This window comes from Megascapheus bottae, chromosome 28 (genome assembly GCF_031878675.1).
Source record: "Megascapheus bottae isolate mThoBot1 chromosome 28, mThoBot2.hap1, whole genome shotgun sequence".
Taxonomy (NCBI): domain Eukaryota; kingdom Metazoa; phylum Chordata; class Mammalia; order Rodentia; family Geomyidae; genus Megascapheus; species Megascapheus bottae.
The window spans coordinates 10,314,390-10,331,232 of record NC_143536.1 but is presented as its reverse complement, the minus strand read 5'-3'; the positions used below and the strand labels follow the sequence as shown (position 1 = coordinate 10,331,232).

Below are 16,843 nucleotides of genomic sequence, written 5' to 3'. Positions count from 1 at the left end.
CAACTCTTCTCTCAGTAGGAATTGCGGTTTCTTCCCTTTAGGCTCAGATCTTAAATCAAAATGACAGGCCCTCCAAATTGGTTCAGGTGCTTTATGCATTGGTAAAATAATAATAAAAAAAAGTCTTCTGCCAGAACAACCTCAGTGTATATCTAATTTTTGCCTGTTAAACTGTATTATACATGTTATTTAAATTGCCCAGTAATGCCAAACCTACATAAAATGGAGTCAGTGAAATATATATATATATATACATATATGATTATGTCTAACATATATTATATGTAATCATATATATTGTGATTAATTTTTGTATGATCTGATCAGAGTGAGGGAAGGAAAGCAAGATGAATTTAATCTTAAATTTATATTCTCTTCCTCTCTGCTGCTCTTCTTTGTTTCAGACACAGGAAGAAAGAGGAGGCACAAAGAAAAGCTTGCCTGGGAGAGCCAGGTGACAGTCAGTGACTCATACTTGTCATTCTAGTGCCTCAGAAGGCTGAGATCTGAGGATCATAGTTCAAAGCTAGCCCAGGCAGGAAAATCCCTGTGAGACTCTTTATCTCCAATAAACCTCCAGAAAACTGGAAAGTGGCACGGTGGCTCAAGCAGTAGAGTGCTAGCTTTAAGGGAAAGAGCTCAGGGACGGTGCCCAAGCCCTGAGTTCAAGCCCCACAACCAACATGGGAAAAAAAGTTCTTAGACAGGTGAGAGAGGCAAACTGAGGGTAAACTGGGGATGTTACACACAGCGGAGAGGTCAGAGGTTGAGCAGTTAAAGGGCAGAGTCCAGTGGACTTTGTAGCAGGCCTGGAGCTGCAGGTGGAGGTGGAGGTAGAGGGAGAAGATGCAGTGGGGACTGACAGGAACCAGTGTCCCCAGACTCTTACCCCTGGACGGCAAGAGTTAACTGAGCACCAGAGCATCTGTGGTGGCTTCCTGCAGACCCATGAGAGATGGAGCAGGCGGCTGAGGTGGTCATGGCTGCTGTGGGCCCGGCCTGGCGTCTCTCCACACCGCAGACATGGGTACCTGAGCCAGGTCCGATCAATCACACACTTGACGGGGCGCGTTTATTTGGCTCATTAAAGGACTTAACTAGATTTTCAGGGAAGAGAGGAACCAGGAGAGCTGAGCTCCCTCTGGGAAGGGAGGGAGGGGAGTGGGGAGGAGACTCCACTCCCAGCCGTGTCCCGGATCAGACTTGGACCTGTCATTGCTTGTATGACCTTCAGTTAATTGCTCAGCCTCTCCAACTCCCAGAGGTGACAGAACACAAGTCCTAGCCTGGGCACCAGGGTCCAGCAGGGGCCTGGCATGTACCCACCATCACAATGGCTTAGAGCAAAAGGGTCTCCATGCACTGTCTGCAGGCAGAGGCAGGGCTGACCCTGGCCTTCTAGGACTGTGGGAGCTCTCGGCGTGGCTCAGGCCACTCCTTTTAGAGATGGAGACACTGAGCCCCCGAGAGGGGCAGCTGGGGGCTCCACGCTTTCACCAGCTGTGTTGGTTCTTGGCTCTTGGATATGCAGGATTTCTGCAGGTGTGTGCAAGCTTCCACACTTGGTCAAAGCAGCTGACTCTGAGCACAGTGTGAGGAGGGATGTTGAGGGGCTCTCCCTGCTCCTGTTCTTTCAGGGTCTGGATATTCTTGGAGCCTCTCTCTCTCTCTCTCTCTCTCTCTCTCTCTCTCTCTCTTTCTCTCCCCCCCTCTCCCCCCCTTTCCCCCTCCCTCCCCCCTCTCTCACTATTTGCTTTTCACATAGAGTCATGAGCTTTTGCCCAGGTTGGCCTCAGACCATGATTCTCCTACCCACCCCTCCTGTATAGCTGGGATTACAGGCATGGCCCTTAAGGGCCTCGAATTGTGATTCTCTGATCTCAGCCTCCTGAACAGCTAGGATTACCGGCATGAGATGCCAACCCAGTTACTTTCTTCTCTTTTTTCCTTTCATTTCCTTTACTTCTTTCCTTCCTTCCTTCCTTCCTTCCTTCCTTCCTTCCTTCCTTCCTTCCTTCCTTTTTTGATCTCTCTTTTTCTTTCTACTCCTCCTGGATGTACCAAGACCTCCTGCTGGCAAGGTAGTAACTCTGTCACTTGAGCCACGCCCCCAATCCTTTTGGCATGGGCCAGTCTTCAGATAGACACGAGCATTTTTCGCCTGCAACCTGGCTTGGATCACAATCCTTCTACTTACGCCTTTGTTTAACTGGGATTTCAGGCCTGAGCCACCGTGCTCGGGGCCAGTTTTCGTAACTATACTCACACAACTATCCCAGTCAGACACTTGTGAAGATTCTGTTAATAACCAGCGGGTGGTGAATGACGCCATAGCAGAATGCATGTGAATCCTAGGAGTCTCTCTCCTTCTTGGCTTTTCTGGGGGTCGATGCGTTCTGAAACTCAGGAGCCCTCGCTCCCCTCCTGTGGTGGTGGTGGGGGGCTGGCCTCCTGCAGGCCCCTTGCGCTGTAGTCACGTGATGAATCCGGTGGGAATAAACCAGTGCTGAGGGAGCGGAGCAGAGCTCATAAAGGCCCGGGCAGTGAGTGATGGATGTGCCCACCTCGGCTGCTGCCTTCTGCTTCTCCATTTTATTAAGGAAGATAATAAAATACCTCCAATTGAAAGCCAAGGGCAGGTGCAGTTGTCATAAACCTGATGCTTCTCTTCAAATTCCCACAAAACCTTTTATCTAGTGGAGGGGGTGAGCTGGGGGATCGTAAACCGTGAATTCTCTTCTATTACCAGGTACTTGGTTGGCAGGCCAGGCTCCTTTCCGGCTTCATTCATGTAATCATCTCGCTGGCTCCACAGAGTCCAGGGCTCCCTGGGCTCTATACCGCAACAGCGACAAGCCATCCTGCAGGCTCTCTTGCCATGACACTTGAGCGGCCAGCCTCTGGGAGGTAGAGCAAGGATGGGGAGACGTTGCATATGCCTTCTGCTTTGGGAACCTGTCAAGTGTGTGGTGGGGTGGGGGGCGGGGCAGCTTTCCCAGCACGTTCCTTGCTTGGCAATCACAATGATGATGATGGTGGTGATGATGATGGTGGTGGTGATGGTGGTGGTGGTGAGGATGGTGACTGATGATGGTGATGAGGAAAATGATAACGAGGATGATGGTGATGATGGCTCCAGATCCGGTTGACCTTGTGGTGTACGTTACCATGGTGACACCTGGGCGCCATCCTCTCTCCCCTGAGTTTTACACTCACCAGACTACTCACCAGAGCACTCATTTTACAACCAGGCAACCAGGGTTAAGTGGCTCCCTTCCAGCTAACACTCGGGGATCTACCAGACAGGGCTGGAGTTTCCTTAAGCAACCATCACCCCAGCAACCCCCCCAAGAACCACAAAAAAACGTAGAAAAAATTAAAAACACACAAAAACTTTGTTTATGAGCCTGGTTGAAGCAAACGCACCCAAATCAGTCACAGAACCTCGTTTTTAAAACATTTATGCCATAAATTAGGCAAATTTCCCTTCCTGAAGCCCTTGAAAACGAGGCTCGATTCCACATATTTTGCATTAATTTCCAAGGCAGTTGGTCCCAAATTAGCTTTACAACTTGGCAAGCCTGCTTTAAAAGGGGTGGGGTGGGGGTGGGGGAGTGAAGGGCTCACTGGGAGTTTTGGGGAATGAGCCATGGTTGTTGGCAGAGCTGTCTCCCTGCCTCTGCGGGTTGGTCTGCAGCTCCAGGGTTCGCGTCCATTCCCAGAACCACCCATGAGGTGGCGAAGGCTGTGCACTGCCCAAATCCAGAATGATCAGTTACACTCATTTGCACAAACTCACATGGCAGTGCCAAGAGTGCAAGGAGGTACATTGTATTCAGTCCTCTGTTTGCAGATGGAAACTGAGGCTTGTCGAGATGAAATGACTTCCTTCAAAATCACCCAGGCTGTACCCGGGCCGGGCATTCAGGTGCAGGATCTGCCGCTTGGTTTTCCTGCTTTGCCTGGCATCCAGGTGTCGTTGGGGAAAATGCCCCGAGTGCTGTGCTCGAGCCACACCGCAAAGCCACTGCATCCCCTCTTGTACAGGAGGCTTCCCTGGGCTCCGGTCTAGAATCTTCTCTTCATTTCCTGCCTAGGCCTGAGCTCTAGAGAAATGTATCGACTCTCCCCTCAACTCCAAAGGCAAATTAGAGTGTCCTCTGAAGTCAAGGTCACCCAGTAACACTGAGAGGAGGCATTCGCTCTTCTGCCCAGGCACCTTGAGCACTGACTAGAGACCCGAGGAGAATAAATGTGTGCCGTTCATTCCCTCCCTCCCTCATTCGTTTATCCATCTTTTCATCCATCCATTCGCTCATTCATCCATCCTTCCTTTCACTCATTCATCTATCTGCTCATTCATTTATTCATTCATCTATCATTCATCCACTCACATACTCGTTCATATGTTAAAACAACTAAGAGCAGAGATAGTAAGGTATCAGGCGCTAGCCCAGGGATTGGCTGTCTAGAGGGGAAGGACACATGTCATGTCTGCAGACAGTTACCTGCGCCATGTCACTTCCTACATCTCCTTAGGATGATGACTAGTGAATATGCATGAGTATTTCATGAATATGCATGACCTGGCTAAGGGGCTTGTGGGAGCCAGCAGCAGGGCTCAGGAAGCAGCTGGGGAGGCAGCAGAGCTGGTGTGTGATGTCATGAGTGGAGTTTGCTATGCCAGGGTGGCATGGATGCCTGGAGAAGGCACCGTCAACCAGCCAGCAACTGTTCTCTTGATGCAAAAGGCCGAAAAGAGCAAGATAGATCGCTATCTCTGTCTCTCTGTGTCTGTCTGTCTGTCTGTCTGTCTCTCTGGATATACTAGAGTTTGAACTCAGGGCCCTGAGCTTGCTAGGTAGACACTCAACCACGTGAGCCATGCCCCAGCTCTTTCTAACTTCAGACTAGGTTTTAAGTCATCTCCTATAATTTGCCTGATCTGTCCTGAACTGTGATCCTCCTTCTTCTCTATCTTTTGCTAACTTTTGCTCTACTTGGCCCAGTATCCCAGTGCTCCTTCTCTTTGCCTCCCGAGTATTGGGGATAACAGGTGTGAGCTACCGAGCCTCAGCCCCACATCCCTTTTCAACACTCGACACACAAACGCCCTGAGTGTGAAGACTGAAGAACTGTATGTAGACTGACATGAGCTAGGGAAGTACTAAGCCAGCAGAACTTTCTGGAAAGGTGGACATTTTGGCTGACACTACCATGAAGCATCATAGAACAGCCACATGCCAACAAGTGCTTAAAACGAAGCACGGCTCCAGTGCAGTTTAATTGTAATTAATTAACTAATAAGTGATTGGCCACTGGTGGTGGGTGGCTTCTATTTTAGACCACGCATAGGTAGAGTTGGAGCTGGAAGTGTCAAAAAGGCCCCCAGAAGCAGAGGTGAGGAGAGCACTGACCCGGCCACCACCTCAAAGCCCCACTCCCACCCCCACTCCCTACTCCCCCTGCTTCAGAAGAGCAGGATCTCAACATTCTTAGAATGGCACAAACACTCAGATCAATGCACAGCCAAAGAGAACCATGAGGATGGCACCTTTCCTTTCCTGGACACTGGCTCTGATGGGAGAGCCTGTGCCCAGCCCAGAGCAACAGTCACAAGAGTGACGATTCACCATCACGGCCTGCCACAGCCCCACGTCCAGATCAAGGGACACATTCAAGGTCACACACCAGACAGAGCCCTGTGCACCTTCTCCAGCTGGGCTCTTGTTCTTGGCCAGTGAGTCCTGTTGGCATGCTAAACTTTATGACATAAAGCTGTTATTTTTTTTTTAGTTAGTCATAGGGCTTGAACTCAGGACCTGGGCTCTGTCCCTGAGCTCTTTGGCTCAAGGCTAGTGCTCTACCACTTTGAGCCACAGAGTTACTTCTGGTTTCTGATGGTTCATTGGAAATGAGGGCCTCATGGGGACTTTTTCTGCCTGGGCTGGCTTCAAACTATGACCCTCAGAGGAAAACGCCACCTGAAGGTTCATATCCAGCTCTCTTCCTCAACTGGGTCCCAAGCTCTGGACTTTGTGTGTTCGACTGGTTCCACCTCTATGTTCTCATCTGTAGTCCCTGATTAGTTCTGGGCCCACGTCTGGCTCTAGGCTGGCCCTGGGTCCCATCCCTAATATCTCCCCACCATCTTTGGTCACCAGCCTTGTCTGGTGTTGCCATCAGCTGCTCCCCATGACTTGTGGAGAGAGCAAGAGACCCAGCAGGAGCCCCTGGCCAGGCCTGGACCTTGCTGGGCAGCCTTGGCTTGCTCTGCCTGCTTAACTCAAGCCATCTGCCCTGATGGCACCATTCCTGGGAGCAAGCTGTTCCATGGGGCTGGGAAGCCTGGGTGCCAGCTCGGCATGGAAGGGGCCACGGCTGGGTGAGGAGGGAGGGTCCTCGGGAGCTGTTCAGTGGACCATGTGAGCATGAGGCAAGCGTGCCCCCTGCTGTCAGGCAGGGGACAGCCATGGCCCCAGGGCTGGCTCCAAGTGGCAAGGTGGCTTTGCCCAAAGACATAAGAAGCAATGGTTTTACACCAGGGAGCCTGTGGGCTCACGCCTGTAATCCTAGCTACTCAGAAGGCTGAGATCTGGAGGATCGTAACTTCGGGGCCAACCCAGGGCAGAAAAGTTCACAAGACTCCATCTCTAATTACTCAGAAAAAAATGGGAGACTGGAGGCATGGCTCAAGTGGTAGAGCATTAGCCAAATGAGCTCAAAGCTCTGAGTTCAACTCAGTATCCTTCCATTCTTCTGAAGAAAGCAGGTTCTCTAACTCCTAAGCTCTCCTCTGATGTGGAGGGTTTATCATTTTGAAAGGAACTTGGTTACAGGGTGACTAATGGCATTGGGCATTTCCTTTGTGAAGAAAGATGGATTCAGAAAGCCATCATGTAGTTCTGTGTTTGTACAAAGGCTTGCTTGCTACCTCTCTCGGCGAGGGGCATGTCTCTTTTCATTTCTCCATTTTTCTCTCTCCTCCTCTTTTTCTGTAGAGCCAGTCCGTGACCTCACATCTGTTTTCTCATCGGTTTTCCCTCCAGCCTTCCTACAGTCAGCAGGGGAATTGAGATGACTCCTGTTTTGTGGATGAGGACCTGAGATGTTGTATCTTCCCTGCCTCAAACCAGGATGCAAATTCACCTCCCGCCAGGAAGCTTAAGATGAAGGGAATTCAGCACACATGGATAAGTAGTTTGAGCCTTTACCAGGTAGACCAGGCTAAGGGAGGCAGGAATGGGTAAGATTCAGTTAAGGATATTTAAGATTTCCTTGCTAAGGAGGAGGGAAGAGGGAGGGCAGGGTATAAGTTACCCAGAATGGAGATTTTAAAAAAATGTGATGAAGAGCACAGAAGAGGTTTTGCAGGAGAAAAGAGAACGAGGTCTGGATTTTGAAGGATAAAGAGAGTCTCCAGGTTGAGCAAGAAAAGCAATAATGGAAACTTTTTTTTGCTAGTCCTTGGCTTGAGCACAGGGCCTGAGCACTGGGCTTTCTCGAGTCTAAGCTCTACCACTTGAGCCACAGCACCACTTCCAGCTTTTTTTCCCCTATGTATGTGATACCAAGGAATCAAACCTTGGTCTTCCTGGATGCTAGGCAAGCACTCTACCACTAAGCCAAACTCCCAGCCCAATAATGGGCCCGAGTGCTGTCCCTGAGCTCTTCAGCTCAATGCTACTACCCTACCCTTTGACCCACAGCACCACTTCTGGTTTTTTGGTGGTTAATTGGAGATAAGAGTCTCCCGGACTTTAGTACCTAGGCTGGCTTTGAACCATGATCCTCAGATCTCAGCCTCCTGAGTAGCTAGGATTACAGGCGTGAGCCACTGTGCCCATCCAATAATGGGAACTTTTGATGGAGGATTGGCCATGAGTTAGCCACCTCACACCATTAACAATTGTGCAAGATAGAGAGGACTCTTCTGTTTCATACATGGGGCTCACACAGGCTCAGGGAACTAGTAAATTGTTCAAGATCATGCACCTAAAATCAGTGCTGTGAGAATTTCACACTCCCCTCCCCAACCACATACTGGTCCTGGCCCCGAGGGGTCTGCTCTGTGGACCAGCAGTGATGGCTGAGGTCCACTGACTGCTGGAAGGAAGTAGGAAGACTTATGGCTAGGGAAGGTTTGAGCTTCGGTGGAATTAGAGAGTTTATGCAAACTTCTTTTTTTTCTTTTTGTTGGTCCTGGGGCTTGAACTTAGGGCCTGGGCACTGTCCCAACTCTCCTTTGTGCTCAAGACCAGTGCTCTATCACTTTGAGCCACAGCACCATTTCTTGCTTTTTCTTTGTAGTTTATTGTGAGACAATAGTCTCACAAACTTTCCTATCCAGGCTGGGTTTGAACCCTGATCCTCAGATCTCTCAACCTCCAGAGTAGCTCAGCTATATTTAAATGGGTTCTACACAACATGAGTTTTCCACTGTGTTGGGAAGACTCCCAAAACGCGAGAAATTGCAAACAGTCAGAACTTTAACGGGGGTGCAGAGTCTCTCAGGTGAAGTCTTTCCTTGACCAGGAAGAATATCCCAGAAGCTCTCTTTCTCTGTGGGGGCCCTGCAAGGGCTCAGAAGAAATCTCATTCGTTTCGGTCTATGTCTGGGGAGTCTTTGGGGTTTGGTGAGAAGGCAGTCACCTCGACCCTACATTGCTGGCGAAGGCCTCCCCCTCACATTTAGAAATATGGCGCAGCTCAGCTTGGAAATTGCCCCACTTCCAAGACCGGTGGCCTGAGCTCAGAGCTCACGACCAACCCTTTGCACCTAACTTAGTTTCATGAACCTCTGCTTTCCTAAGCCGGGATCAGGGGCTCATGCCTGTCATCCCAGCTACCCAGGAGATTGAGATCAAGAGGAATTGAATTTCAAGACACCCTCTTCTCCCCAGAATTAGCAAAAGTGATGGAGAGTTCCTTCCTGGGCAAGGTTCTAAAGTTCAAATGCCAGTCCTGTGCAATTCTGTTTTCTTCTGCTACAAAATGAAGGGGAATCGGGAAGATGGTAAAACCAGCCAATGACCTGCTGGCCACATAAAAGTTACACCTTCGAGGAGGTGATTGCGAGTTACTTGTCTACAAGTAAAACCACCCTGTCCTTCACACCATGGCCCACTTTGTTTGGACTCTTTTTATGGCAGCGTTTACCAGGGGTCAAGCCTGGCTCGCTCATTCCTTGTGCACTAGAAAGAGTTTTGCCAGCCCCTTTCCAAGAGCTCACATCTGTGAGCTCAGGGCAATGCCAGGCAGAAAAGGCACGCGTGGGGCTTGCCGTCCTCAGATGATCTAAAAATACCCGCTAGATCATACTGGGTATTTAAAGGGTACAGCACAATGCTGCCAGATACAGATGCGGAGTCAAAGGAGTTACTTATGTGAAAGAAACACACATTTTCATCAGTTCCTAGAACTACCCTGTGGCAGGGCTAGTTCTAACCTCATTGAGTAAAAAGCCTGAATATGATCATACATACCTCCGGACCGGGCATGAGGGCTCACCCCTGTCATTCCAGCTATTTGGGAGAGGGGGATTGAGAGAATCAGGGTTTGAGGTCAGCTCTAGCAGAAACGTAGCACAAATCCCAGGCTACAGGTAGGAGAACTGAGAAAAACCATGAGGCTGCTCCCCCACCCCCAATCTGAAAAGTAAAACCCAAGAAGGGCTGGGGGACATGGCTCAAGTGGTAGAGCACCTGCCTAGCCAGTGTGAAGCTCCGAGGTCAAATCCCAGAAGCGTCCTCAACCAAACAACCAGGACATAGTCCTGGGTTTGATGCCTGACTGCCAGTCCATCTTGGCTCTGGGATGTCAGGCGCATTGCTTCACGTCTCTGTGCCTCAGTTTCCCTAAGGCACACAAGGGGGATAAAAATAGCATCTCTTGGGGGGAGGGTGGGTACGGTGCATCTTCTCCACGTGATCCATCGCCAAGACCAGTGCCAGACCTAAGCTCCCTATGTCCTGGTTCCATGTCCTACGTCCATGCAGCCCCTGCCCCACGCCTGCTAATCCTGCCGAGTGGGCTCCACCGCCCTCCTTCCCACTCCATTCCTGCCCTGCCATGCGAGAGCCATTCCGCTTCCTGAGAACACGGGTGACCCGAGGACTCTGCAAGTTCCCAGTGCAGGACAGCGGCCCTGCCAGCTTTGTGTCGGGCTGTCTGTCTGCTCCTAGCTGCCCAGCCCCAAGAATTCCTTCCCGTCATGGCAGCCTCTAGTGGCCGGTGGTGACACTGCACCCTGAGGTTCTTTGTTCATCTGAGGAGCTGGCAAGTCCAGGAGAGACAGGGAGGAGGGGCAGGCCAGGGGTCTTTCCCCAGGGTGGCAGGTGCACCTGGCCCCGATCCCCACCACATCTATGGCTTCCATCAGCTCCTGTTACCCTCTCGTCAATCAGAAGAGGGAACCCTGCTTCAGGATCTCTAGAACGCTCTCCTCTGTCCCCTGGCACCTGTCACCTCCCTTTGGGGGGCCAGTTCAAATGTCACCTGCTCCATCCAGGAAGCACTCCCTGATTGCCACTCCTGAGAAGGTAGCCTGCCCACCTGTGGAGTGCCACATCACTGGGGTATCCCTCAAAGCCCAGCACACACGGGCCTCGGTGGTTCTCCCCAGTAGGTCATCAACCTTGAGCTGTCGCTCCTGTATGGAAGCCCCAGTGCTGTGCCCGTGTCACTTCCAATCCATATGCTGAGCCCCAGATCTCAGCTGGAGGGCATAATGCTGCCCTCCCTCGAGAGGCCCTCACCAGATACCACATCCGTGGACGCCCCATCCGATACCTTTCAGCCCCCAGAACTGCAAAGCAATTGATTGTGTCAGCTTTCCAGTCCAAGCAATTTTTATTACAGCAGCCTGGACTAAATATGCCGTACAAGAAATGTTCCACAAATGCGCACCCGTGAATGAAGGCGGGAGTGAGGAGAAAACGAATGCACAAGCGGATGAATGAATGGGTGAAGAAACACACAGGCGAGCGAATGAATAAGTGACAAGTAAATGAGAGAATGAGTGTGTGGATGAATGAGTGAATGAAGGAATGTAGGGGTGTGTGAATGAATGAATGAGGGAGTGAATGGATGAATGTATGGGTGCATGAGTGAGTAGATGGGTGAATGAATGAATGAATGAATGAGTGTGGGATTGTGTAAGTGAATGCATGAGCCTGTGAATGGGGAAAGGAGTTGGTGAATAAGTGAGCAGTGGAGGAATGAGCAAAGGAGTGAGTGAACGAAGGAAGGAACATCTTCCTGAAGATTCTCTGACTATGCATCTCTCTCTCTCTCTCTCTCTCTCTAATCTGACATCCATCGCTCTCGGACCGTGAGCTCCAGTTCCTGGTGGTGGTTGTGTGGCTTAAAACCCTGCAGCACGAGTGTCGGCTGCACCAGGAAATGTGAACTGTCACCTGTAAAGGCAGCAGACAGGGCAGCGGGCTCCCTGTACCCTCCTCAGCCCCCCCCCCACCTTGGCCTAAAGGATCTTCTAGCTTCCAGCAGAGAGCCAGAAAATATTGCCTGAGTACCTACTCGGTGCCAGGAGCTTTTGCACACATTAAGTCATCCATCCCAGCAACCTCCTTCCAGGATGGTCCTACCCCCTTCAACTCTTTATCTTCCCCCAGCCCACAGACAGAGGAATGGTGACTCCTCTTGAAGATCCCCATGCCTTTGTATGTAATGTGAGTGGAGCTCTGGGCTTGGGTTCCTCTGATTTCAAAGCCACACCTCCTTCCCTGGACCCCGTACATAGAATTCCAGTGCTCAGCCCAATCAAACTACCAGCTTTATTGGTGTCTTGTAATTTGGCCTTACTGAAGATAGGAAGAATTAATATAGAAATGTAGCCACTGGAGTGTGGACTCGAATTCATTCTCAGAGCAATCGTGTTCACTTCATGGTGTGTGTCGAAAGTCACCACGATGTCTCCCTGATAAACAGGCAGTGAGCTGCAAGAAGCATGAAGAGAGGTACTCAGTAGGCCTTCCCTTCCCTGCTCTGGGCTGGAAGAGCCCTACTTTTGCTGGCTGGCCCCCCACCTCAGGTCCAAATTTGTATCTCTCCTGCCCTGAATCACTAACACCAGCCTGAGGCACCTCCAGCAGAGGTCTACACCACAACACACATCAAAGAAATAATGGACCAAATAGGAGACCCAGTAAACTGCATCCTTTTGAATAGCTTGTGAAATCGATTGAACAGCAAAACCGAGAAAACAAGTCACTGCGACCCCAAACAAACAAACAAAAGACACAGCCGACCCAAACTCTGCCTTTGCCTTGGATAAGAGATGGGAAGGAATGTAAGATTCTTTTCCTCGTGCCAAGTGGAGCTTGTGTGAACCCAAGAAACATCCTTCAAGCTCCAGTAAGGTGGTTTCTGACAGGGGCAGCTGATACTGCAGGAGAAAGATTGTCAATCCATAATGAAAACAGACTTTAAGTGAATCTTACAGCAGTGCACATTTGAGGGGGGGGGTGGCGCGGCGGTGAGGCGAACTCCAGTCTTACCAAGCAATATTGCATTTGCTTTATTAATTCAAAGGAAAAGAGAAAAGAGATTGCACTCAAGCTCGGGAATCTTAGCACGTACTTACAATTATTCCCCGTGTGCCTATCTGAGACGATAAAGAGTCTCTTCAAAAACAAGTTATACTTTCTACTTATTCATGCCTTACAGCAAAATGGCTCAGAGAATCACGTGCCCTGCATAAAAACGAAGCAACAAGTTCCTTTCGAGTGTTTACCAAACCCCCAAACCCCTCCTTGCCCACCAGCCTTCAATATAGAATCCAAGGACGGCCTCCTTATGTGGCATTAATGGATGTCAGGTTCCATGTGTGAGAGAGAATTGATTATGAAAGGTCCGTGGATTCAAATGTACCCATCTCAACTGACCAGGGGCATCAGCTACCAGAATCCCATCTGTGACTCAGGGACGCTGGGAGTGAGAGCCATGAGGTTATTTCTGAGCCTTCTGAAGCAGTTCATCAGTTGACTTTAATTCAGTGGTGACCTGAAGTTAATTAAACATATATGCTTATGTTCTGGCTGACCATAGCGTGGAGCAGTTGGGAAAAAATAATGTGGAATGTCGTTTTAAAATCTTGAGCGCATATGCACACACAAACCCTACTCTCACAGAGAGAGAGAGAGAGAGAGAGAGAGAGAGAGAGAGAGAGAGAGAGAGAGAGAATCTTTAACTTGGATGTACCATTAAGACATTTTTTTCTCCTCCCTAGAAGATAGTGGATTGATTGAAGGTGGGTCTAAGAGTCAGAACCATTTTGGAAAAGCCAGTCTCTCTGTCACTCTGTCTCTATACTTGTCACAATACAAATTTAAAGGAGGAGTGGAGCGAGGGGGTGGGGATCTGGATTCAGTCCAAGGCTGGAGGGAGCCAGCTAATTAAGAAGGGACACACGGTGATAGAAACAATTTCTTGAAATCAAATCTTGCCCTCAGTCTTTCCCAGAAGTGTCCAAAACCTGGGTCAAGCTGTAAACATCTCAGCCTCACCCAAAGGGGCTTCTTTCTTCCCCTTTACTCTGTGCTACACACGTCACAATGAAAGACCAGGAGCAGGGGATTAAAAACGCCTGATTTATGCTGGGGGGGGGGGGGATTGCTATCCAGGCCATAGGACACAGTTGGAAGGAACTTGGAGCTAGGGCCCAAGAGAGAGAGCTCTCCACAGCTTGTGGTGCTGAAAGCACGTGTGCTCAGTGTGTGGGTGAGATGGACAAGGCGGGTACCCCCCCCTCCAAATCCAAGACTGTGGTGGTGTAAATAAGAGGGGGCTCCAGCTGGGCAGGCAGGGCGTGGACCCTTGGCTGGCCCCAGCCTGCAATGGGGTGGGGGGACGACACTGCAGCCAGCCACTTTGCCTTTGCCTTTCCTTTTTCTCCACGGGAAGACGGAATTTCTGGGAAGCAGAGTCAGACCTTGGGAGGTGAGGTCAGGGCCAGTGCACCAACACTGCCTGGAACTCCAGTCAGTGGCTCTTGGGGTTATAGCTTTGGGCGAGTTAAGCACCCGCTCTTCTCTGTATCCCAATCCCTCATCACAACTTTTCCAGGGGGAGGAGACCCCTGGGTGCAGCTCAGGAGGCTGGAGAAAGGGACTGCCATCCTCTGTCACCCCGGGACCCCTTCTCCACCTAGCAGACACACGGTGGCGCGCCTCCCGTGTGCGTGTGCGTGTGTGTGTGTGTCTGTCTGTCTGTCTGTCTGTGTGTGTCTGTGTGTCGTGTGTGTGTTGGGGAGGACAGGAGGGGGACGCCTGCTCGGGTTCCCAGCGCCACTTCAGAATCTCTTCTCTTTCCCTCGCCAAGTTCTGGGAGCCAAACCCAGAGCCCCCTCCACCGACCTCGGGCTCAAGCCACACCCAAGTCCCGCTCCCTGCGTGGCGCCCGGAGGGGCAGCCGGAGCCTGGGGTGGGAGTGGGGGACGGGGCCCTAGACACGCGCTCTGAGTCCAGTCCGGGCGAGCCGCCCCGGTCCCCGCTCCAGCAGGGGAGGCTTCCTGGAGACCCCAGCCCCGAGGGCGGGTGCGCGGCGCTCGGCGGACGCGGCGCTCAGCCCCGGGCTGGGAATCCAGGCCGGGGAGTCCCGGGTCCTCGGCGCAACCCCCACCTCCGCGCCGGGACACCCGGCGCCCCGAACTCGGGCAGCGACCCCCGTCCCTCCGCCCGGACCCCGCGCCCTCCGTCCCGCCTGGACGCCGTCCCCGCAGCCGCCCCGCACGCCCCGCAACTTCACCCCCCGTGCGCTTACCTCCCGGCGGGGCTGCGGCCGGGCGCCCCAGCAGCAGCGCGAGCAGCAGCGCGGTGCCGCCGAGTCCCGCGTGCGGCGGCCGGGCCGCGGGCATCGTGGCTGCGGGGGACGCGGAGCCCGGGCTGCGGAGGGGCCGGCGGCGGGCGGGGAGGGGCGGGCGAGGGAGGGCAGGCGGCCGGGCACCCGGAGAGGCCCCCGGGGCGGGCGGGCGCGGGGGGCGGGGGGGATCGCTCGGCCGGCTGAGCAGCGCGGGGCGCGGGCGGCGGGTGAGCGAGGAGGAGCCGGATCGCTGGTGGCGACGGCGGCGGCGAGCGCGGAGGAGAGGGAGGAGGAGAGGGAGGAGCGGGGGGGGGGGGGAGGAGCGGGAGGGGGGAGGAGCGCGGGGCGGGGGCGGCGGCCCGCGCGCGCGGGGCCTGCAGGGGGCTGCGCGCCCCGGCGCCCCCCGCCCGTCCTCCGCGCGCCCGTCCTCCGCCCGCCCGTCCTCCGCCCGCCCGTCCTCCGCCCGCCCGTCGGCCCTGCGAAGTTGACCGCCGACCGCCCTGGCGTCCAGTGCGGGCCCCGCGCCCCCGCCGGGGAGCCCGGCCACTCCGCACGGGCCAGAGCGGAGACGCTTCCTCCAGGCGGGCCCCGGCCCAGCTCCCTCCAGGCTCCTCCGAGGCCTCCGTTCCCCTTTCCCTGCAGCTGCTTTCCGAAGTGAACCCCGAAACCCAGAAAATCTCCCACTCCGCCGACTTTGCCCGCCCTGCTTCTGACCCCGGCCCTTGCTGGGACAACGCGAGGCTGTGCGCCCGGGCAGCCCAGACGAGGCCCTGACGCAGGGCCGGATCGGCTGCCTGTGGACGGGGCTCCAACCAGCTTCCCATCCCCACTGTCCACACGGCCTGGAGGATCCCCAGCCAGTCCTCCCTCTGGGCCTGGGGACCCCTCAGCTTCCCTCTGGGTCTTCATCCCCCCCCAAACCTGTCCTCCCGTCCCCCAGCCAGGCTTCCCTCTGGGCCTGGGGACCCCTCAGCTTCCCTCTGGGCCTGTTCCTTTATCTCCAGGCCCCTCCACCCTCTTTCAGCCTGTTCTACACCTCCAGCAGCTTTGCTTTTCTCTGCAGCTGGAGGGGATGGGGCCATAGGTGGGGGGCCAGGAGCCAGGACTGGGGGAGGGGGTCCTCCTTAGAGACCACCTTTATACAGGAAGATGAGCAGCTTCCAGGCTCCACATGCCAATTTAGAAGGCCTCCCCTCTCCCTTCCTTCTTTGCCACATGCTGGGCACAGTGAGGGCTGGGCAGGCAGAGGAGCAGATGGAGAGGAGGCAGCTGCCGCCGCCGTAGCAGCAGAGAGGGGAGGATGGCTTTAGCAGAGTTCTGCAGCCCCGAGTCCAGAACAGGAAGGGGCGGGGGAGATGAACACTGAATGAGGAGGGAGCACTCTGCTTCAGGAACCCCCAAGCGTCCCTCCTTTGAGGGGTGCTTTGGGTGCAGCCCTCACTACGGGCCCTGATGCCATCAGGGCTTCCATGGCATCCAGCAGGCTCATTCCTTGGCTCTCAGGACTGGTCCTGCTCTGTACAGCAATGCCATCTGGGCTTTACAAAGCTGGAGGTTGAGGCAGAGGAGCTGAGAGCTCTTTGCAGAGTGACTGGGTGTGTCTTGCAGGTCACAGGTTCGTGGAATACCCAGGATTGCCCAAGAATCCGTGCTGAATAGAAAGAAAAAGAAGCAAGGAAGATGGGGGGGAGGGAAAGGAGAAGGTGAGGAAGGGAATAAAACCAAAACACAGGGGAGCTCCCCTGCTGGCAGATGAATTCTAATTAGGCACCGACTGTTTGCCAGGTGCCAAGTTGCCTGGTGCATGGATCCATTTTTATTATAATCCTGAGGGGAAGATGTGATTTGTCCCCAGGAGACTGAGAGAGAGACACCCCAGCCCACTGAGGCCATGCAGCCAGCCAGTGGTGGGAACAGGAGGTTGGAGGACTGAGTTCAGAGCCAGACCCTTTCTAGCTAGCACACAGCCTCTCAGGAATTCCATGGGTGCCTCTGGGCTTCCTCCCTGATGCTTCCCCCTCCA

General features: G+C 53.2%; 1 protein-coding gene across 1 annotated transcript in view; it reads right to left on the bottom strand.

Moving 5' to 3' along the window:
* The window catches only part of Sez6l (seizure related 6 homolog like), an 89,697-nt gene extending 74,721 nt beyond the window's left edge, over positions 1–14,976 (bottom strand). The window contains exon 1 of the mRNA XM_090320355.1: positions 14,782–14,976. Coding sequence (XP_090176481.1) covers positions 14,782–14,875 — 94 coding nt within the window. The 5' untranslated portion in view covers positions 14,876–14,976. The remainder of the gene's footprint in view (positions 1–14,781) is intronic.
* Between the last annotated feature and the right edge of the window lie 1,867 nt (positions 14,977–16,843).